We start from the raw sequence: 24,726 nt of genomic DNA, 5'->3' as shown, positions 1-24,726 counted from the left end.
TTAACCCATGTCTGAGGTTGGTCGCGAGTCAGTGATTTGCCGATCCCAGATTTTGGCTGAACTTAGTTGAAGATATATACTGGTTGGTGCGTTTATGACGAGACTAATCGTTAACGGAATCGAAGGGAATTGCTTTAAAGTATGGGAAATTATCGTATGTTTTGCAGGTTAAGCACTCGCTCCTAACTCCATCCAATGTGCTGATTTTCACTATCACTCGATTTCAGTTGAAAACACTTTTTTGAGCTGTAATTGAACGTCAAAGTGCATATATGGCAACATTAGAGGCACGATGGAGTTAGATGCTGTTCCCCTATTTGATGATTTTTATGAAACAAAACTTTATTTACATGTGTTTTATCAAAATTCTCTGAAACCGAAGAAATTTTTTAAACAATTAATTTTGCGCTAAAATGATGCCTCAAAGTGAATGCTTTCATGGAAAAAAATCATTTTTTATTGATGTACTGCCCATAATTGAAAATTCGGCTATTATGCCTAATCAAGTATTCCGAGAAAAACGCGTTTTAGTGTTTGTCACAAAATTTCCGTTAAGGTAATTTCCCATAAGAGTGGAATATTAGCCGTTTGGTTTTTCGCATCGGCAGCCAAGTCTAAACACTATTTCAGTGAAATTCAAGTTCCAGAAGATGCGTTGGAACATCCTCTACCACTTGGTGCTAATATCTCGTTTTTGCCAAAAGTGAATATTAGCCGCTTTTTCAATGGTGGGCAGTGTTACCCCTAGAGAAATGACTTGAAACTGTTGAAAAAGAATTAAGTCAGGATACCACATTTTGGTATTTTTAGTATTTTTAGTATCATCAAATTCCTCTGAAACCATGTGTAGGGATTATGGGTTTGCAGGATTGAATATGTAATAAATTATTAAATGAGTATTTATTATAAGATTGATATTTTTACAACCCCCGGACGACACCCGCAGGGTGGTCGAGTTGCAGGTCGTGGGGGTGTAACAATAAACAATTAAAAGGACAGAAAGACAATTTCGTCCAACGAAGTAAAACACATGAGGATTCTTCTACTCACAAAACAAGAATAACATTTATTTACAACAACAATGACAACTCTCATTTCCCTTGACGCGCTGTGTTGACAGTCGCAAGGTGGAAGCTCAAAGCTGCCAAGTGCGAGTCCAGCGGCGTAGACCCAGGAAGGGGCCGCAATTCCAGTCGCCACAACATCCCCCCTCTTCAATTGAGGTGGTACGGTCTACCAACGTCAGGCATCTTCCTGGTGAAGATCCACGTGGCACCAGTACACGTGCACATCCGCTCAGCAAGCAACGGATCGCGAGGGTGTTGCTGTTGTTGAAGTTCTAGACGAGACAAACGTTGGAAGCACCGTACCACCGATCCTTGGGTGCTCCGGGGGCCGTCCTAGACTCCACATTCGCTGCTTCGATGTGCCGAACCGCGTCGGCGCTGTTGAACTCGACACCGCAGAGGACTTCTGGTGTTTGCGCGACACCGACCGGACATCGATGGACTTGAAACGTTTTTCCAATCCATAACAACTAATTCGCCGAACTGCGCGGAGGTCGACTGTCCACAACAGCACACGACCGACCTTTCTGTTGATCGCGTCTGGCACATTCAGGCAAAATTTTCGTTTTTGCTGCTCACCTCGCCGAGTTGTTGCTGATGGTGATGGGGGTGGCTCGTACTCCAGCTTTGAACGGATGCACTCTCCGAACCTCCAACCAGTCTGCAGCGTGTTGTGGTGCACCGCATCAGTACTTCTCCCCGCATTATCTTTTGCAGCATCCGCGATGCTCTGCGTTCTGTTGATCACAGCTGAGCCGAACTGCACCAGCAGGCAACCGATGTTGACATTCACGATCAACGACAGTGGGACTTCGGTCAGTCCGGTGAACTCAACATTTCCACTTTGCCACGGTCCCGTCGGCTTGGGCCACGGATCCGGCGGTGAGTGTACCTTGAAGTCGTGGTTCGCTTCAGACAGGTGCTCGATGACGTCATCACAGCAACCACAAGCTTCACACGATCCAGCCAGCACCTGCTGCTGGAGCACTTTTGCACCTCCACCATCGCTCCTACACAGATGAACTTCCGCCAACTTGTCCAGCGAGTGCACCTTCTTCTCTTGCAGCAGTTCCTCGTGTCGATTGTGCCAGGCCGTGGACACACCGTCGCCATCCGGATCGGTTTCGAACTCCTCCGCGTTGCCGCTGCCAAGCGAGTCCAGGCACGGTTGGGCCTGCACCTTCATCGACGTCACGATGCTACTGATGAACTGCTGCTGATGCTGCATGAATGCCAGCTGCTGCTGCTGCATCTCCACCAGTTGACGTTGAAGCGCTTCCTGCTGCTGCCGAAAGAGCTCCTGAACATAACCTCGCTGTTGTTCGAAGCACTCGACGTACGATGCTGCGTGTGGTGGAGGACGCTGAAGGAACGGCGAATGGTGGAAATGTTGTTGCTGCGCAGCTGCCGACAAAGTTGCTGGTTCGCCCGCTGCCAGCGGTCCACAACCGGCATCAAGATTGGCTTGATCCGGAACATCTTCCACTTCCCTCCTCCGCGCGGTTTCTGTTTTGACCGACAGAAACATGGTCAAAACTCCTACTCGTCGCCACTTTTACAACCCCCGGACGACACCCGCAGGGTGGTCGAGTTGGGTCGAGTTGCAGGTCGTGGGGGTGTAACAATAAACAATTAAAAGGACAGAAAGACAATTTCGTCCAACGAAGTAAAACACATGAGGATTCTTCTACTCACAAAACAAGAATAACATTTATTTACAACAACAATGACAACTCTCATTTCCCTTGACGCGCTGTGTTGACAGTCGCAAGGTGGAAGCTCAAAGCTGCCAAGTGCGAGTCCAGCGGCGTAGACCCAGGAAGGGGCCGCAATTCCAGTCGCCACAACAGATATAACTCATAAATAAGAGCTAGAGCGCAACAAAAAGTGCGCACCTTCATGAATATTGCCTTGTTAGCTGACAGATTGCGGATTGAGAGCGAAAGCGCGCTAGCGATCTGCGAGAGAGAACAACGAGCGAGAAAACAACGAGATGCGCGCGGCCAGTGAAAGAGAGAATGAAGATTGTCAAATCAGTTTTATGGTTAATTTGTGTGGAATAAGACGTGTTGTTTGTTAATTGTAAAATATATGTGTTTTTATTATAAAAGAAAGTCCCCGATCACGACACCACAGACAACCAAACATTCAATATTACGCCCATTTGAAATGTTAGTCTTGATTTAAATTTTTTGAAAATATTTTTATCGAAAAGACCGGAAAATTTCACGAATGTTTCATGTTTTAACATTATAAATCGGACCTATAGTTGCTGAGATATCGACATTAGAAAATGGTGGGTTGTTTGGGTGAGACTTAGAAAACATAAATTATCCTGTTTTTTAACCTTTGAATGGCAATATCTCAGCAACTAAGGGTCGTATCAACAAAGTCTGAAAAAGCAAAATATAGAGAATTTTCTCAGCTTATCAAAAATATTTTTTTCAATAGTGGGCAAACATGGACACTATTTTGAAAAAATGAAAAACTGCGACTATTTTCAAAAAAGTTACCTAAAAATGGTTATAACTTGAAAACGGTGCAATTTATCAAAAATTCATTGAAGTACTTTTTGATTGCAAATTCGATTTTACATCGAAAAATGAAGTTAAAAAATTTTGCGACCAATATTTCGAATTTTTGAAAAAATCTGTATTGATTCAAAAAATCATAACTCGGTCAAAGATTTTTTGCCCATTCTGGAAATTTCTGAAAAGTTGGCATTTGATGTCCTCTAAAACATATCAAAAAAATAAAAAAAAATAAAAATAGTGTTTTTTTTGCAAATCAAGTTTTAGTGACAAAAAGTTAAATAAAAAATCACCAAAATTTTTTTTACGGTGTATCATTTTTTTTCAGTGTAGTCCATATCCATACCTACAACTTTGCCGAAGACACCAAATCGATCAAAAAATTCCTTCAAAAGATACAGATTTTTGAATTTTCACATATCATTTTTGAATGGACAGCTGCCAAATTTGTATGGAAAATTATGTGGACAAACTAATGATGCAAAATGGCTTCTTTGGGCATACCGAAGGCACCAAATAAGTTTCAGCCGGATTAAAAAATACAAAAAATAAAATTAAAGAAAAACGACCGATTCCGTAGAGAACTGCTCATACATAAAAATGGGACTCAAAATATATATTTTGAATATTTTATGGCTTTTTCGTATGCATAGAAGACAAATTTGTTGAAGTGTCCAAAAAATACTAAACATCGGAAACAATTGCCCCGTTACTCACTGGTAGAAGTTAACTACAGTGTTTCTTTATGTAAAAGTAGATAAAAATCGACTAAAGTACCACTTTTATATATCAATTGACGCGGCAAAATGTCCTCTTCAAGATCCAATTCAAGGACAATCTGGATTGTTTTACGGTTGTTTACGGTTTAACTTTTTCTAGTAAGTTTATATAAAAAATGGTTTACTTTTTTAGGTAATACTTATCAAAACATTTGTTTTTGAATATCTATTTCTAGAAATTTCCAGATTTTTTACTGGATGTCAGATAGAGGACAAAAAAACCCTTTTCCATTTGAAGCATCCGAATTCGTCTCGGCGGGTTGAACCGGTTCCAGGACAATCTGGATTGTTTTACAATTTTGTTCCGAAACAGTATTTCTTGTCGAATAATGTTAATAAAAATATAAACAAGATATATTTTTTGTTCAATAGAGGCTCTTACAACATAAAATACAAATTTAATAAATATAGTTCTTCATTAAATGATATTCTGATAAGTTTAACTTAAAAAAGGTAAATTTTGAACCAATTTTCTAATATAAACTTACTAGAAAAAGTTATCAGAAGTTTAAAACTTTCACAAATTAGCTTAAAGTACCTGTATTTGACAGAGCATCAATATTCACTCAAATCCGGGATTCAATTCAAGCTTTCCGGGATCAATTTCTAGCGCTTTGCGATGTTCTACAAAGTTGTTCTCCGGATCAAAACCTATAAGAAATCTCTTAGATGACTACATTTTAGTTGGGTCTAGGAATGCTTTCTAGAAGAAGATTTAAAATGTGAAAAATCAATCAATTAAATTCCATTCTAAATTCAGATCAAAACTGGAGCAATTAAACCTTAACCAAATAAGCTCAAAATTTTAGGCTAGCTTCTGGGGTCATAGTATTTCAAAATTCCGGTTGATGCAAACGAAACTGAACACTTTGGTCTTTTTCATATATCTGTATGTACTGCGTTTTTATTGTAATTATCTTTTCAGTTATAAAATCAATCGCTATCATCCTACTTGCGTAACGTTTCATTTGTAGGTTTAAGCATCTCCAATAAAGCGCATCGATCGCAATCTTCACCACAAACCTGCCGAAATGAGATTACGAGATAAGCATTTACTCTGAACCCGCCCAAGTTGCGATTGAACTAAACGCGAGACATTTTCAACCGATGACGATATAGCGAATCAAGAACGTTTGGTTTTAAGAACTTTCCGCTTCATTGGGCTCCGCTTGATGGCCGGCGACATCGGAATCCCCTCCAGTGAACCGGAACGGATTCTTGATTTGCAAAATCTTGTGTGTGGTTGGTACAAGTATGAGTGCACGCACCGTTTATTCAATTCAGTCTTAGTTTGTTTTATTTTTTTTGCCATAAACCAACGCAGAAGATCGAGATTATGGACGTTGTGAAGTGCCTTTACGCTTCGTCACACTCTTTCGACGGGAGCAGTTGATACTGTTTTTGGTCATGACGGAGGCACTCCGGATTGGATTGTGCAAACACAGGGAGGCATTTTATTTTTGAATTTTATCAATCAGACAGTTTTATTTCGCATAAAGAGGGAGTGTTTCTTTGGCCCCTTATGGAAGGGATTAGATGAGAGCTCTTTTCATATTATAGTTGATTTTATTTTAACAATTCTAATTCTGCGTAACGATAACTGATCTTAACAAATTTCCTCCTGAGCCAATCGTTTGGTTAGCTTAAGTTCGGGCAACACTTTCTTTCGGCTGATTTTGTCCTTCCCTCGCATGAAAGGTCGCAACGGTTCCGGAATCGTTATGGTGTAGTCTTTGTTTTGGAAGTTCTCCAACAGGGCAATTAACATTCGTGGGATTGCGCACGCCGTTCCGTTGACCGTGTGAGCATAGTTTAGCTGACTGTTGTCGCTTCCGGAGCGATATTGAATTCCTGTGTTGAAGAAGTTTATCATTAATGTCTTTATTCCAGTTATGAAGCAAAATAATCCTACCCAATCTCCTCGCCTGATAATCCGTACAGTCGCTACAGCTAGAAATTTCCCCGTACATCCCCCTGCCCGGCATCCACGCCTCGATGTCATACTTCCGGTAAGCAGGCGCACCCAACTCGCACGCGGGCATGTCCAACAGCTGGAAGTGAACGCCCAGCGCGTCAAACAGATCCACCTCGATGTCCCGAAACTCCTCCAGCATCGCCTCCGACTGGTCGGGCCGGCACACGGAGAACATCTCAACCTTGGTGAACTGATGCACCCGGTAGATGCCTTTCTCCTCGTGCAGCGCCGAAGTTTCCGCCCGGAAGCAACGACTGACGGCGGTCAGCTTGAGCGGCAGTCGCGACTCCTCCGTAACAGTTCCAGCAAAGTATCCCGCCAGAGCCATCTCGGAAGTGCCCGACAGGCAGAGCGTTTCGTGCGGGTAGTTGAGTTTGTACACCTGGTTGCGTTCGCCGTGGGTGCTCATGCCACAGCTTTCGATTATGCGAGCCGGCAGGATGTCCGGCACGGTGATTAGGTGGAAGTTGCGTGCCAGGAGTTTTGAGAGCGCGTACCGGATGAGGGCTTGCTCCTGGAATGATTGTAGTAAATTGTAGAAATTTAGAATCTAAATGTTCAAACTTGCAATTGAAGTGAACATCTGTGCCATTACAAGATGTAGAAATCCATTTTTTGATTGATGCCTTCTGAATCAAGATTTTAACGTTTTTTCGAAAACAAACATGGCCACCACATGGTCGACCGAGAATTCAGGGTCTTTCGAAGAAATTGGGGAATTTTTTTTTTTATTTTACCTTCTACCCTGCAAATTTTTGCAGGTCAAGGGTGAATGATACATCTTCGGTTGACGCCCAGCCTAGGAAAATCATGGAAGGAGCCAGATCATATTGGTAAAAATAGTATGGCCCTGGCTCATTGCAAGTTTCCTATTGCCTTACCATGTTACCTGGCTGGTGACTTGTGGAAACGGCTCGTAAACCTATGACCAGCGAGGGTCAGAGTCGAGACGGCTATGATTGTAGACGGTATTGTTTCAATTTGCAGAATGTTGAACCAACTGTTGTGGATGTACCTTAAACATCACAAAACGGGGTATCTCTTCTTTCCATTTTCAGCTACGATCTACCTTTGATTTTATTTCGTTTCACTGATTTTCGAATACGGTTTCTGTTTCTGTTCTGTGATTTTGATTTTATTGACTTTGGTTCTCTTATCCCTGAACGCTTTTCAACTCTATTGTACCAATTATATTGCCAATTGTTCGTCAGGGACTTGGTTCATCAGGTATGTCAACGCCCGTTTTCACTCTGAAAATGCCCATTTCTAATTTTTGTTTGAGCATTTTGATAAAAAAATTATTTTTTTGTTATTAATGCTATAAAATTATCATTCCTAATCGACCATTTGGTACGGGAGCGAATGACCTATAGGGTTAATGTTCCCCCAATAAAATCAACAAAAACAACGACAATCGACCATTTGCCGGCCATGTTTGTTTTAGAAAACATTACAATCTGCATTCACGGTGTATTAAGTCAGGGATTTCTTTTGACAAGATTTTGAAATTTTAGAAAATTCGAAAAAAATTGAGAGAAATTAATACAATAGCCGCAAAGGGGAGGCATCTGAAATATATTACTTACTTACTTATGCGTTCTGCACCCCAGTGGAGCAAAGGGCCGCGTTAGAGGATTTCCACTGTTGACGATTCTCTGCTTTCGCCTTCACTTGGCGCCAGCTTTACGTCCCGTCAACAACACTGATTTCTTGGTGGAGGCTTCTCCGCCATGAGCCTCTTGGTCTGCCCCGACCGCGTTGTCCTTGAGGGTTCCAGTCCAGCGCTTCTCGTCAGATCTCGTGTGCATCCTTATGTAGCGTGTGGCCGATCCATCTCCACTAGGATCTCGACGTGAATGGGCCTCTGCTGACACCGCCGATGCATTCGATACCCAGTTTTGGGGCCACCAGGCGCGAAGGATGTTGCGTAGGCAGCGGTTCACAAAAACTTGTAGCTTCGACGTGTTCTGGCTCGACACGCACCAGGTCTCACTCACGTGGAGCAACACAAAATTGACGTTCGAGTTGAAGATCCGTAGTTTTGTGCGTAAGCTGATTTGGTTTGATCGCCACAAGGTGCGCAGACCCGCGAAAGCCTTCTTGATCTGCGTGGATATGTCGAGCTTGGCACCACCATCATGCGCTATCTGACTACCAAGGTACTGGAAAGTGTCGACCTTCTCAACGTTTTCACCAGCTACCGTGAAGCCTTGAGTGCGTACCGTGTTCACAGCCATCGACTTGGTCTTGGAGGCATTGACTTTCAGACCCGCCGCCGAGAAGCATGCAGCTAGGTCGTCCAGCTTGTTCTGCATGTCGTTTCCTCTCTGCGAGAACAGCACAATGTCATCCGCACAGTCGAGGTCGTTGAGATGCTCAGGATTGCCAAAGAAACCCACGGTTATGCACAACACGGCAAACGAAAGCCTCGTACTGCGCCTTGATGAGATTGATGATCCTCTCTGGGACACTCTTGCGCCCAAGGGCTTCCCACAGGTTTTCGTGGTCGAGACGGTCAAACGCTTTTTCATAATCAACGAAGACCAGATGGAGAGAATCCTGGAATTCGTTGATCTGTTCGAGGATGGCACGGAGTGTCACTATGTGATCCACGGATGATCGGCCACTGCGGAACCCTGCTCGCTGCCGTCGAAGAGACTCGTCGATCTTCGATTTGATCCTGCACAAGATCACTTTACATAGGACTTTCAGAGCTATGCATAGCAGCGTGATGTTTTGTTGTCGCAGTTGGAACCTTCACCAAAATGCCCTGCATCCAGTCGACCGGAAAAGTCGTGGTGTCCCAGATATTGCTGAAAAGCCGATGCAGCATCCGAGCTGACAAATGAGCGACCGCTTTGCGCATTTCTGGGGAGATTCGATCTATCCTGGGCGCTTTTCCAGACTTCATACATTTCACGGCTTCCTCAATCTCCCTCAGCGTAGGTGGACTGGAGTTCACCCGGTTGATCCGCCTAACATTTTGCGGATTGTCCCGAATCCGTCCAGGCTCTCTTGTCCTGCCTGCAAGAGCACTTTACAGCCTTTTCCAGTTCGACGTCATTTGGCGGGTTCGTGCCTTCGTCGCTCGCGTCCTTGCACTAACAATGGCAGCCTTAGCCTGCTTCCTCTCCTCTATCTATCCACCTTCGGCATCCGAAATCCACTCCTTCCTCTGAGTTCGCAGCATTCCCAGAGTTTTCTCGCCGGTAACAGCGAAGGCGTCATTGATGAACTGCCACTCCTCTTCAACAGTGCTGTCCGGAATTGCCAAGGCTCGGGCTTGGAGCTCGCCGACAAAAGCCCTGCTTACTTCGGGATTCGAATTTCTCCTCTTGCCGTACGACACGCGCTACCCGTAGTCGTATTTCACCGACAACGAGGTGGTGGTCGGATGCAATGTCGGCGCAATTTGCAATTTCAAATTAAGTGTTAAAAAGTACATTTCATAAAAAGAGTCGTTATAATTTTTACTGCATAGTCTTTAGGGACCATCCATAAACCACGTGGACACTTTTTGGGAAATCTCGAAATACAACTAGTTTACCGAAACCTCAGAAAACAGCTCATTACCATACAATGTTTTATATTTTCAAAACCTCACGAACGAGCTATAATTATGCTCCAGAGCACATCTTTGTAGAAGAAAACCAAAAGATTCGTGCCCTAAATTTTATAGAATTTATAGTTGTGAATCTTGAGCAAAAGCATGGTTACCTTTCGGCGATCGCGCTAGTATACTTTGTGCACCGATCGCAAGGATGTTTGTAAGGGAAGCCGAAAAACACGGCTTCCGAAAGGTTAAACACAAATTGTTCAAACCGATTGCATTCTCCGTAGGACGTGGCGAAGAAAATATCTGATAAGATTTCATAAATAAAATTGTATCCATTGAAAATACTCACTAGCTCGGCCAACTCGCCCGTTAGATAGTACGACTTGTGGCCGGTAAAGTTGCCCAGCTTTTCCATCCGAAAGATGTTCATTTTTTTGGTCATCTCGGAAAACTCAAATACCTTTGCCCCCTCGCCAAGCGACGGCTTCTCGTTGTAGTACCGCACCACTTTGGGATCCGCACCGTGCTGCAGCACGCCCGGATGGGTTCGGTTGGGAATTTTTCTCAACTCCGCCTGAAGTTGATCATTTAGTTGGGATTTTTCTGCCTCACTTGCATTGGCAGGAAGCGAACGCAGTCTATTGTTTAACTCATGGACCAGTTGAATGTTTCCGACTCCTTTGCGGTGCTCGATGTTGTGCTGGATTTCCGGTATGTTGGCCGGATTCAGCAGGTAATCGGTGTTATAGCTCGGTTTTACCAGGTGAAACTTGTGATGCACGAAACGGGCGTAGGTGAGTAGTTTTTGCTCCAAGTGGAATGATTTCAGAACGGATAAAGTTTTAAATGCTAACATTGTGCGAAAACTCTTCGAAATTTGAATGATTTCATTGACTTTTTATGATTTTACAAATCACAGAACGGTTGCAACTAAAAATTACGCAAAAGACCTCAAAAATATAAACAACGACGTGCTGATTTAGACGTTTCTCAAAATGCAATGCATGCGATGTTTTGTTGAAATTGTCATTGAAAAAGAAACAGGAACTGACGGAATAGGTCGAATTTTGGTCGACTCCGTTGTTCATCGAATAATGGGGTGCTAAAATTGAGTTCAAATCGAGGTTCAAATTTTATTCTCGTGCTATCTTGTCGCATGTGCATTTTTGACCAAATTGAGATAAGGACACCATTCTGTGCAGATCTCAATGCCTTATCTTTCGACCTTCATAGATTTCAAAAAATAATCCAGAAAAAAAAACTCCGTGCATTGTTGTCACTTTTCATATAAAATTCATTTTGATCTGAACGTGCTTTCTTGACACACACTGAAAATAGCCGCAAGTGCGACAACTGGCCAATAGTAACACAGTCAGAAGACATTTTGGCATACGTCACGTGTAAACACTTTTATGCATAACTCGAGATTCCTGCAACCGAATTCAATCAAACTTTAAGACAATGCACAGAATGGTCAGCAAAACAAACCGTGTCTGTTATTGTTCACATCAAGGTTTACATTGCATTATTCATCGTAAAACATTAAACTTGAACTTAAACTTTTTCAGGATTTTTATCCACTTGTCCCAATGTGGCAATTTTTTTGTGCTGAGAACTTGGTTTAGAATAATGTTTAAATTAAAATCCCTAGATCAAGCAAAACTATGTAAATGGGTTAGTGAGAGTTTGTTAACAAAGAGTGTATCTTGCTCACGTCAAGGGATGTTTACATTAGGAGTGAGCAGGATACCTTCTTTAATATAATCTTATCTAAGCCTAGCGCTGCCATCTTTTCGAAAGCATCCTGGAGGATGTCGAGGCGATCACTTACCACATCCTTCTTTTCTAAACAGCCAGGTCAACTGCGTAAAGTTAACTCAAAAGATGATTCGTTGAAATGGATTGAGTTTGAGCCCGAATTCAAACAAGAATACATTTCCAAACCTACAGGGGAGGAGGAAATGTGAGGATCCCCCGCTAACGTTCCAGTTTGTTTAGGTAGTAAATCGTTGGGAGTTACTAAGATCACAGAGAACAGATGTACATCACTGATCAAGAAGCATCGAAAAACGTGTGTATTCAAACCAAACCAAGATACGTTGAAAAGAGCTAGGGTGTGCATCATCCGCCTAGATAGCGCCACTTCAAAAATCATGATGACCTACAGTAGCAGAACGTTGGACCATCCACTCACTGCACAAAACATTCCGAACGAACGACATCAGACCAATGTCTGACTGTAATTCATCGTAGGGGTACGATTTTACGCGCGAAAGAAAATAACAAAATCAGCTGTGAAGGTAAACAAAACGAAATCAGATTGTGGTTTGGTTGAGCGTTTTAGCAGAATGCATTACTGTGAATACAAAGAGACGAGTTGTTCCTTTTAATTCCGCTATATATTTTAATATCTTGACAGATACGTATTTCGTCTACTACTTGCAGACTTCATCAGTGTTCTGTTCTCGAGTCGAGAACAGAACACTGATGAAGTCTGCAAGTAGTAGACGAAATACGTATCTGTCAAGATATTAAAATATATAGCGGAATTAAAAGGAACAACTCGTCTCTTTGTATTCACGAAATCAGATGTCAGATTATGTGGAAAGGTTCTATTTTAAGCTCTCGTTCAGGGGTCTGAGCAAGTGTGACAGTGCATGTTATAAGTATAGGAAAAGCGTGACAAAGGTGGGGAGGGAGGTAAATTTTGGCCGATTTTAGCGTAACGTACTTTATGGATGAAGCCACAAAGGAAGAGTCAGGAACTGCACCATCGTCGCTAACCGTCACTGGACGCTGCCGTGAACAGTGTCGGAATTTGTAAGTAAACCTGAAATGAAAAAGAAAACAAACTTAATATAAATTACACATCAATGTAGGAAGTGGAACGAAGAAGAGGATAGGAAAGAGTAAGGCTACCAACGAGATCAAACCTCAGACCATCAGAGATTTTGACCCGCGGCCAAAAGGTTTTAGTAGTAAACATTATTTGCTGCGTAGTCCAACGCCACCATTCCGTTATTCGGCACTGTTGCGATGTTTCGACTTCCCTCGCCTAAACCCTTTCTTGCGCGATGATGATCTGTCATCGCAGCTGTCAGTTGCCTGTCCAGCATTAAAAGAAGGAAGAACAAGCAAACGAAGCAGCGCGAGCAAAAAACCCGAGAGTAAAGTTTCGGAAATAAAATTTTCTACCGTGAAAAAAGGAGACGGATATCGGAACCGATTCCCGCGGCGCGACCCCACACGAATGAGGAAGCGCAAACCGCACGAGTTTTAGGACCGCGGAAGTGAACGGCAAAGAAAGAAGTTGTGTTTTGGTTACTGTGCGTGCGCGAGAGCTTTTTTTCGCCTCCTCCTCCCGAGCATGGCCTTAGCAGCAGCAGCAGCCAGCAGAAAGACTCCATCGAAAATCTGTGAGTAGCTACGACGGAACGGTGGAACAATTTGGCTGCCTCAGTCACGGGATGGCTATTTTCGTGTTGCTCGTGGGGAAAAGTGTCCCCATAGGGAAATCCGTACCGTGGAACCGGATTCGGTGGTCCAGAAAAACGCCCCTTTGGACACAGCTGAGATCAAGGTTTTTCGCCTTCCTTCCTATATGGTACGGCCTTCCCCCTGCTTCCGTCTCACTTGCCACCTCCACCGCCGTGGGGTCCCCGCGGAGTTTGTCGTCTCTTACCTTGCTTTGGCAAGTTGTATTCTTTTCGCACGATTATTCTGCTGGTGGCTTGTCTCTTCGCGGTCTTCGACATCATCGACGTCGGCGTGAGTTATCGGTGGAGTGTGGAGAGATGTGGGGGTGGAAGAGTGTGATGTTGTTTTTCTTTTCGTTTCGTCCCCTGCTGACTGATATCTGATATGAAATGCAACAACGCAACTGGTTTTTGTTTGGTCAATAGATGTGCGCTGTCCGATTGGATCTTGTTGGATGAATGTGTTTGGGATTTAATATTTTGATGCTTTCTTTCGTACAAAGTGAACTTATAAGATTGAGGATTATGAGCTAGAATATTCACCAGCGCAAACAAGTGACGAAAGTTTTAGCATTGTTTTATGGTTTTTCCTGTTTTATTTTTAGCATTTTAATTTGCTTTGATCTTGTTTAGATTCATTACCATTATCTTTTGCATTTTTTTTAAATTTTGGCATGCGTTTCACATTCTCTACTATAAAATGATAACATAATCATTTAAATTGTTAAAAATGCCCTGGGGTATAGACTGGGACATAACAAAAAAATCTGCATATTAGGGTGACAAAAATAATTGGCATAAGGGATACCTTTTGACCCTTCTGACCTAGGAAAAAATAAGTAACTGTGCCAATTTTAAGCCAAATCGGTTTAGGTTTAAAAATCGTTAATATCATTAAAGTTACATTAAATATACAAAAACGTCTTTTTAAAATCGCTAATAACTCTTCAGGGTTAACTCGGGTCGTTTTGTGGTTTTCGACTAAGCTGTTTGTCATGAAATTTCACATGAGAATCTCAAACTTCACATAATCCATCACATTATTTTCGACAATTTTTGCTTTTCCTCTTATATTTGGATACGTTGGCAGACGATGTTGACGAGTTGCTTGAGGGACTCCAATATTGTCTTAAAATCAGTAAAACTTCAGTGCAAGTGATTACGCATAAGAAGCTGAATTTCGACTTGGTGGTGAAGAAGTTGAAGTTGCGAAACTTCAAATTCTTCACATTTGATCCTGCAGAGAAGGTCCTAGTGAAAACAATGACTTGGAATAGTGAGTGAAACTTTTGCTCGTGATTCGTGGGAAGTTTTAACCCCGTTTTTGAAACTCGACAACGACTATCGTTTTGCTAATTGATTGCGCGAGTAGTGCGGTTCCCGTAGTTGTTGGAGTACATTTTTAGTTCCTGCTGCCAGAAGCCAAATACGACGACGAAGTTTTGCAGCTGGACACGAGTGTTTCCTCAAACCTTCGCCATATTGCCGGATTACTCTCCTTCTCCCAAGTCACTCACTGGAACCACTCAGCATTTGACAGCGATCATGAGTGGAACGAAGAAAACAGAAGACAAAAAAAGTCATCTGTTTCCAGCAAGGATGGTATCAACTTTAAACGCTCGAGAGACGATTTGGACGAGACCGATGACCGAATCCAGTCCTTCGACGAACTTTTGACCAGGATGAAACAGATGTTTGATGACACCAACACGAGAATCGACACCTGCAAAAGTGACCTGCAGGCCGAGTTCACTACACTTCGTGAGGATGTGCAATCCTTCAAGGACCGGTGCTCTGTGGAGATCAACAATTTGTCGGATGCCCTCGCACTTACTCAAAACAACGTTAATCTCAATCATGAACGCCACCTCAAAAATTCCAAATCGAATGATCTGCTGCTCTCTGGCGTTCCGTATCATCAACCCGAAGACCTACTTGGTTTTGTGAAGAGTGCGTCGGCGGCACTTGGCTATGGCGAACGTGAACTTCCACTTATCTACACGAAGCGATTGGCTCGGCCCCCGATTGCACCTGGCTCAACTCCACCGATTCTGCTGCAATTCGCCTTCCGTGCTGCTAGAGATGACTTCTACTTCCGCTATTTATCATCGCACAATCTCTCCTTGACGCATCTTGGCTTCAATGTGAACAAGAGGGTTTATCTGAACGAGAACCTGACGGATCAAGCTCGGTCGATCAAGGGTGCGGCACTCAAACTCAAGAAGTCAGGAAAGCTTCACAGCGTCTACACCAAGGATGGATTCATCTTCGTGAAACCGGCGGAGGGGGGCGAAGCGAAGCTTGTGAATTCGTTGGAGCAGTTGGCAGAGTAACCTTCCTAGTAAACACCCGTTCCTACCACGACAACTTCCTTGACTCCTTTCCTTCTTTCCCGTGTTATCTTCCTCCTGAAAGTTCGGCTATGAATATAGCACCAACGTTAAACCTATCCAGATTTGCTTTTCTTTTTTCCTTCCAAGCTAGTCCTTGTTTCCGATCCCTCGTTATCCTTGACTCCATCCTTCCTGAAAGTCTTGTTCCGGTTCGTAAATCAACTTCCAGCTCCTCGATGATCGAGTTGAGCTCGTTGCTGTTGATGATTCGTTGCTGTTGCTGCCCGTTAGAATCGTTGGGATCACTCCTCGGCTGGACCGAGTGGAGTCCGTTGCTGTCGCTGGGTCGTTGGATCTGCTGGATGGACCGAATTTGTTCGATCATGCTGCTGCGCCGTGTCGTTGGTGATTAAACACTTATATCACACTTTGTTGAAACCTTTTTGAATATTTCCATTCGAATCACAAAGAGCATGTGTAGGGATCTAAGGTTCACTTTATTTGGATTTTTTTTATCATGAACTCAAACTTGTTTTTCTTAGTCTTAGTTATTTTTAGTTTATCCTCATTAACCATGGTGATGCATTTTTCAATTCCGACTTTTTATCTTTTAACTAATGCTGGATAATAGTAGTGCCACCCCTTCACAATTAAACTGTTTTATTCCACGTGTCGTGATGAATTGTGCTCTCGACTCCAGTAAATTGAATATTTGTCATCTCAATGCTCAAAGTATTTGTGCTCGACAGTTGAGCAAGTTCAATGAATTTAAAATTTGCTTTAGCAACAGTAAAGTAAGCATAATATGCGTAACTGAGTCGTGGCTAACCGACAACATACCCGATGAACTAATTTCTCTTGAAGGTTATAATCTAATAAGAAATGATCGAAAATGCGCTCGTGGTGGAGGAATTCTTGTGTACTATAAATCCAACTTAACCTGTAAAATATTGACTTTTTCTAAAAATGATACATTGAACACAACTGAATTTTTACTGATTGAAATTCATTGCAATAGAGAAAAGTTTTTGCTGGGTGTTTTTTACAATCCACCTCGTGTTAACTGTTCTGAAATTGTGTCCTCTTTATTTTCAGAATTTTCAACTAGTTATGAAAATGTCGTTATTGTAGGCGATTTTAACACCGATATTAGCAAATCATGAACACTTTCAGATAATTTCTTGAATGCCATAGATCATCTTGGAATTTGTTGCGTTAATTCTTTCCCGACACACTTTCACAGTGGAGGTTGTTCTCATTTAGATCTTTTTTTAACAAATAATACAAATTTTGTTCACAATTTTAATCAAGTCTCAGCTGGTGGATTTTCAAAACATGATATGATTTTTGCAAGTTCTTTTGAAGATGAAATATATTACTTCAGGGATTACAATAATGTCAATTTACCTGCCTTAATTGAAGCAGTTAATTCCATTAACTGGTCACAATTATTTTCTATGAATGATCCGGACATTGCACTTGACTATTTCAATCAACATATTCGTAACTTATTTAACCGTTTTATTCACCTTCGCAAATATGTACCTAGAAAGAATTCCTGGTTTAACAACAATATTATGAAAGCAATGATCGAAAGAGATCTCGCATATAATATATGGAAAACTGATAAGAATTTTACTAATTACAGTCAGTTTAATAGATTGAGAAATAAAGTCACACATCTCATCAATGAGGCTAAATCTAATTATGTTACATCTCGAGTTGATTCTTCAGTGTCTAGTAAAGACCTTTGGAACAAGTTAAAACAACTAAATATTTCTAATAAATCAAAACCTGATGTGAAATTCCCCAACTCTAACGCAGAAATCAACAACTATTTTACCTCAAATTTTACTCAAGATTTGTCACACCCTCCAATATAACCAAGGAACAATGAAGGCTTTCGTTTTTCAGAGGTAAATGTTAAGGATATAATTAATGCAATTAATTCAGTGAAGTCAAATGCAGTAGGTATGGATGATATTCCTATCCGTTTTATTAAACTTATTTTGCCTGAAATCATTCATAAAATAACTTTCATTTTCAATATGATCATATTATCATCAAAATTTCCCCGAGCTTGGAAAATGACTAAAGTTATACCAATCAGAAAAAAGTCTAGAAGTCTTGATTTGAACAATTTACGCCCGATAAGTATTCTTTCTGCACTTTCAAAAGTCTTTGAGAAAGTATTGAAAATCCAAATCCAAACCTATTTGGACAATTTTAATATTCTTAACAGTAATCAATCAGGATTTCGAAAAATCATAATACGACTTCGGCTACAGTTAAGGTACTAGACGACATTCTTAGTGTAATTGACAAAAAGGAAAAGCTTTTTCGGTCTTTATCGATTTTGCAAAAGCATTTGATCGCGTGTCACATGTTAAATTAATTCAAAAGTTATCACTGCAATTCGGATTTTCATCTGGTGCCACAGAATTGTTACAAAATTAATTATGTAACAGAAAACAAGTTGTTTTCGCAAATGGCCTTTTTTCTGATTCAGCCAGTATTATTTCAGGCGTACCTCAAGGTTCTATTTTAGGGCCGCTTTTATTCTCCTTATTCATTAATGACCTGTGCTCCGTTCTAAATCATTGTAGAATTCACATGTTTGCTGATGACGTCCAGATTTACATAGCTTCTAATAGGCTGTCTATTCCACAAATGGCGCAATTATTAAATGAAGATTTAGCTAACATTTATGACTGGTCATGTTCTAATCTTCTACCAATTAACTCATCCAAAACTAAAGTTATGCTCTTTTCCAGAAACAGCTCAGAACATCAGCAGCCTTTAATAATGCTCGGTCAAAACGTTCTTGAGTATGTGCTTAAATATCCAAGTCTTGGCTTCATTCTAAAAATTATTTAGAATGGGATGGTCATGTGAATGCGCAATGTAGAAAAATCTATATCGGACTTAGAACTTTAAAGCTCTCAGCAAGTATGTTACCGGTTAATGTAAAACTCAAACTCTTTAAATCCCTATTGTTGCCACATTTCATGTATGGTGATGTTTTGCTATTAAATGCTTCATCTGCTTCTTTGAACAGGTTAAGGGTAGCTTTAAACGCGTGTGTACGATTTGTATACAATTTAAATAGATATTCGAGAGTGACTCACCTTCAGCAAGAATTGTTAGGCTGTCCTTTCAAAGAGTTTATTAAATTCAGAACTTGTTTAACCATGTTTAAAATAGTAAACTTTTCCATTCCACCCTATTTAGCAGATAAAATACAAATTGCCCGCAGTACTAGAACTAGAAATTTAATAATTCCAAGACACAGCACAACACATTACGGAAATAGTTTCATAGTAAGGGGTGCTACTATCTGGAACCAACTTCCTAACTAACGCGATTAAAAACATTCAAACCATTGCAGGTTTCCGCAAAGAATGCATCACTTGGTTTAGAGGATAAATTAATTAAAATGACATTAGTTTACACTGATCAGGAGTTTAGAATTTAATTAATATTTTAGAGAAAATGCTTTTCCGGTTCTCAACAAAGTGTAGTAATTTAAAAGGATATTTCCTTACTCTACATGAATAATAAATAAATGAAATGAAATGAAAGTGTGAAGATCGTCCTTCAGGGATATCCGGACCGCCCGATCTCCGACCTGGAAGAAAATCTAACGGACGTCAAGGTAAAGCCTCGAGAGATAAAGGTGCTCTTGAAATCGACAACGGGTCTGCCAAAATTCAGGACCTACGGCGAATCAAATGACTGGAAGGCTTCTTTGTGACGTGGCGATTCTACACGAAGAATTCGGCTGACGCAGCGCTATGCTGCTGTCTGACTGCTGTCAGAAATTTGGAGACGGTTCAAGAAACTGCAATCTCCCTCCCGGTGCGTAAAGTGCGGTGAGATTCCCTCCCGGTTGGGGAGGTTCGTACGCTAGAGTAGCCGCTGCTGGGGGCGGTTCTCCCCCGGCACAAGCAGAAGTAACCGGTGATGATCTCTTACCGCTTCCTGAGTTTTTCGCCCTTGCTGGAGAGATGCTCACGCGCTTTCGTGCCTGCCGAAACAAGACAACAATTCCAAGCTCTCAGTGAGCTGATGATGAAGTACATCTACAACGGATAAGCTGTCTTGTGCAGCGAAGTTTTTCGGCGCCAATAGACAAAACATAGGGGAACAGCATCTAATTCCAGCGTGCCTCTAATGTTGACAGGTCCGAACTTTGACATTCAATTATAGCGAATTAAAAGCGTTTTCAACTGAACTCGAGTGATAAATAGCTCAATAAGAAGTGACTCATATTTGATTATTTTTCATCAAACACCAGTATCTTTGGCAAATCAGGACAAATGTAACGAATTATGACAGCTGTTCAAGCCATTTTTTTGCATAGTGTTTTGATTTTTGCCTTCCTCACCTTACTGAGGAAAGGCTATAAAATCACTCGAAAAATGAACTTTTTAGTTAGACCTCCTAGACCTACCGCCATTTATGCATATCGACACAGAATCACCAGCTGAGCAAATGTCTGTGTGTTTGGCTGTGTGTAGACATGTGTACCGAATCAATGTCACTGTAATATCTCGTCACTGACTGAGCCGATTTTGACGTATTGGCCTCATTCGATTCGTCTTGGGGTCCCATAAGTCCCTATTAAAATTTATAAGATTTAGTAAAGCACATCAAAAATTATGCTTAAAAACTGCTGCATATAAATTTCACAATTTGCAAAAAAAAGTGGTTTTTGCATAGAAACCTGACATATTACATATTTTTAGAATGGTTTTGAAATGACCTTTCTTGTTGATTAAGAATTTTCAAGATATGACTTACCTATCAAAAATTACAAGCATTTTAAAAAATGGTCTGAATCTACATAACCTCAAATGGTCGGGTCTGATCGCCACGAAAAAGCCGTGTAGAGGGATGCCATTTCCTCAAAAGCGGTGTTTGTATGATCTTGACAAAAATTCTGTATGTAGTCTGTTTTTTTTACTCGTCACTTATTTTTATTAGGATCTCTTATGTGCTGCGATCACGTTAGATCTTGTGATGCTATAAGGTACAGTACCAATACAGAAAAATGCTAAAAAATGTTATTGAGTCCTGATGGATTTTCGGAGCTTGTTGAAATCTTCACGTCCTACATTAACTTACAATGTTATTGTCTCAGTCGCAACAGAACCCCATCATCCCAAGCCAGTCCGTTCCGAATCGAGCGAATGCGGGTCGCACTAGCCATATTCGGCAGGGCTGGCCGCGAAACGCGATTGTCACTTTGCTTAATTACAACAACAAAGATACCAGCAGCAACAGTTTCGATGGATGCGACGTTGAATGGTGCAACGTAAGAGACAACAAAAAGGTGCAAAAGAACACTTTGTACGCGTGCGATATTATCGGTTCGGCTTAACACGTATTTTGGCTTTTGTTTCATTCTTTGTTTTGATGAATGGAATTATTAAAGAATTTAGTAAATTTGAAAAGGTTATAGTCATCTTTCTGTATTGTTAGATTAGTCAAAAAAATTCTTTTGACACAAAATTAATTATTTGTTTTCAAAAGTAAAAAAAAACAAAACTTATTCTTCTTCCATAGATGCATCTCACATTTTAACTCAGATTCACTCAAACGCCGAGCAAAGCATGTTCTTTTCTTATTTTACGCAATTACTACCACTGCTGCTAGAGCACTTAGGGTTTGGTGCCGGTCGGTAGGTGCGGTCTTTGAATGGAAATTTTCGCAGGGGGCGACACCACCCAAACGACTAAACACTCTCCGATTCGGGTTCCATTGTTGCATTGCTCGCGAAAATAGCCATCCCGTAGCCAATTCGCTGGTCTGTGATTTAACGGACAAATTTGCGTCACCTATTTTTAGACCATCTCTGTGTGTTGTAGCGTGTAGGCACTGAGGAGTCTGTAGTTTGTGCTGTGCGAGAGATTCTTCTTTTTGTTTACTTTAAGTTGTTTCAATTGTTTGTTTATTTTTTTCTTCTGCAGATGATATTACGGCACACAACAGCAAGGTGACATGTTTGGACATTGGAGAAACCGGACGAGTGCTGGTCACCGGAGGACAGGACCGGAACGTGAACCTGTGGACCTTTGGCAGCAAGGAATGTTTTATGGTTAGTATGGTATTTGAATTTAATGTAAACACAGTTGAAACTTTAAATATTATCTAGTGAACCAACATTGCAACAGTTAAAATTATCTTAAGTAAAAAAGTCAAGATAGTTATGCTTAAAAAACTGTTGCATATAAATTTCACATTTTGCAAAAAAGGGTGGTTTTTGCATGAAAACTGGTCATTTTATATATTGCCTTCCTCACCTCAATGAGGAAAGGCTATAAAATCAGTCGAAAAATTGATTTCTTTATTTGACCTCGTAGACCCACCTTCACGTATACCTATCGACTCAGAATCAAATTCTGAACCAATGTCTGTGCGTGTGTATGTCTGTAAGACCGTGCATCGAAAAATATGCACACGATTAGCTCCGGACCGGCTGAACCGATTTGGACCATATTGGTCTTATTCGATCCATCTTGAAGTCCCACAAGACCCTAGTTAATATTATGAAGTTTAGAATAGTACTTCAAAAGTTATGCTAAAAAAACGATTTGGCTAGAGTTTGAAATATTGTAAAAAAGGGTAGTTTTTGTAAGAAAACCCGTTAAGCTATGTATTGTTAGAAAGGTATTTGAAAGACCTTTCCAACGCGTTCAAAAGATTGAAGATCTGACAACCCGATCAAAAGTTATGCGCACTTAAGTGGTACGTATACACTTTTTTGATGCCGGTTCTCAAATATTTTGATGAAAAAATTGTCCGGATCTATCATGCGACCCATCGTTGGATAAGACCTTTACAACAAGCCCAAAAGATTGAAGATCCGGCAACCCTATCAAAAGTTATAAGTATTTTAATGTTTTTATTCAACTTTTTTGAGGCCGGATCTCAGATATTTTGATAAAAATATGAGAGGAAGGCACCAACCACCTAAAGGTGGATTAAGTAACGTTTTGCCTTCCTCACTGAGGTAAGGCTATAATCCTGCTCTAAAAATGAACTTTGTATAAAAACGTCGTAGACCCACCTTCATGTATACATATCGACTCAGAATCGAAAAGTGAACAAATGTCTGTGTGTATGTGTGTGTGTATGTATGTATGTGACCAACAAACTAGCTCATGTTTCTCAGCACTGGCTGAACCGATTTGACCCGAATTTGTTGCATTCGACTTGGTTTAGGGTCCCATAGATCGAGTTTTATAAAAATTGGAGTTTCGATAAGTAGTTCAAAAGTTATGTATAAAAATGTTTTTTCACATATATTTGGATCTCACTTAACTGTATGTAAACTATGTCCGGGTCCATCATCCGACCCATCGTTGGTTAGGTTATCAAAAGACCTTTCAAATGAGTGCAAAACATTGGAGATCTGGCAACCCTGTCTCGAGATATGGCCACTTAAGTGATGTACTTTTGATGTACTTTTTTGAAGCCGGATCTCTCTTAAATGTATGTAAACTATGTCCGGATCCACTATCCGACCTATTAATGGTTAACTAATCAAAAGACCTGTCCAATGAGTCCAAAATTTTGAAGATCTGGCAACCCTGTCTCGAGATATGGCCACTTAAGTGATATTGATGTACTTTTTTGAAGCCGGATCTCACTTAAATGTATGTGTACTATGTCCGGATCCACCATCCGACCCATTGTTGGTTAGGTTATCAAAAAACCTTTCCAACGAGTCCAAAACATTGAAGATCTGGCAACCCTGTCTCGAGATATGGCCTCTTAAGTGATATTGATGTACTTTTTTGAAGCCAGATCTCACTTAAATGTATGTAAACTTTGTCCGGATCCATCACTCGACCCATCGTTGGTTAGGTTATCAAAAAACCTTTCCAACGAGCCCAAAACATTGAAGATCTGGCAACCCTGCATCGAGTTCTGACCACTTAAGTGATATCGATGTACTTTTTGGAAGCTGGATCTAAAAAATAGATGAAACTTGTGTACAGCCATTGTTGTGAGGAAGGCTCTAACCACATAGGTGGATTGAGTTAGTTTTTTAGAATGGTTCTGAAATGACCTTTCTTGTGGATTAAGAATTTTTAAGGTCTGACTTACCTATCTAATGATACAAGCAGTTTAAAAAATGGTCTGAATTTACATAACCTTAAATGTTCGGGTCTGATCGCCGTGAAAAAGCCGTGTAGAGGGATGCCATTTTCCTCAAAGGCGGTGTCTGTATAATCTTGACAAAAAATCGGTGAGTAGTCTGTTTTTTTTAAATTCATTTTATTTTTTCTTGCTGCGATCACGTTAGGGGAGATCCATAAACCATGTGGACACTTTAGGGGGGTTGGAATAACGCTATAAATGAGAGGAAGGCACCAACCACCTAAAGGTGGATTAAGTAACGTTTTTTTAATTAGTTTCCAGTTTTTTTAACGTCACAAATATTTGGTATTTTTTTTAAATTGATATTGCCTTCCTCACTTTACTGAGGAAAGGCTATAAAACCCTCGAAAAACGAACTTTTTAGTTAGACCTCCTAGACCTACCTTCATTTGTACATATCGACTCAGAATCACCAGCTGAGCAAATGTCTGTGTGTTTGGCTGTATGTAGACATGTGTACCAAATCAATGTCACTGGAATATCTCGTAACAGGTTCAACCGATTTTGGCCGGAATGGTTTTAATCGATCCGTCTTAACGTCCCCTAACTTGCTATTTAAATTCATGTAGTTTTATCATGTATTTAAAATGCCTCCCCTCCCATGTTATAGATTTTTAGAAACCATATGACCTTTCTTATGGATTAAGAATTTTCATGATCTGACTTACCTATCTAAAATTACAAGCAGTTTAAAAAATGGTCTGAATTCACATAACCTCAACTGGTCGGGTCTGATCGCCACGTAAAAAGCCTTGTAGAGGGATGCCATTTTCCTGAAAGGCGGTGTCTGTATAATCTTGACAAAAAGTCTGTAGGAAGTCATTTTTTTACTCGTCACTT

General features: G+C 40.9%; 2 protein-coding genes across 2 annotated transcripts in view; one reads left to right on the top strand and one right to left on the bottom strand.

Annotated features, from left to right (window-relative positions):
• Window positions 1-5,923: 5,923 nt before the first annotated feature.
• On the bottom strand, window positions 5,924-10,886 carry LOC6039062 (serine--tRNA ligase, mitochondrial). The gene is made up of 3 exons (XM_001848687.2): window positions 10,258-10,886; window positions 6,290-6,866; window positions 5,924-6,228 (listed from the first exon to the last, which is right to left on the bottom strand). Exons 1-3 carry the CDS (start codon window positions 10,762-10,764, stop codon window positions 5,984-5,986), a joined length of 1,329 nt encoding a protein of 442 aa, XP_001848739.1. The 5' UTR covers window positions 10,765-10,886; the 3' UTR covers window positions 5,924-5,983.
• A 2,120-nt stretch (window positions 10,887-13,006) lies between these two features.
• LOC6039063 (katanin p80 WD40 repeat-containing subunit B1) overlaps window positions 13,007-24,726 on the top strand; it is a 43,346-nt gene continuing 31,626 nt past the window's right edge. Inside the window, 2 exon segments of the mRNA XM_038256869.1 lie at window positions 13,007-13,324; window positions 21,690-21,817. Of these exon segments, the coding sequence (XP_038112797.1) occupies window positions 13,276-13,324; window positions 21,690-21,817 (177 nt within the window). The 5' untranslated portion in view covers window positions 13,007-13,275.

Source organism: Culex quinquefasciatus, chromosome 1 (genome assembly GCF_015732765.1).
Source record: "Culex quinquefasciatus strain JHB chromosome 1, VPISU_Cqui_1.0_pri_paternal, whole genome shotgun sequence".
NCBI lineage: Eukaryota > Metazoa > Arthropoda > Insecta > Diptera > Culicidae > Culex > Culex quinquefasciatus.
The sequence above is the reverse complement of the archived record's forward strand: the minus strand, read 5'-3'. Positions and strand labels throughout refer to the sequence as shown.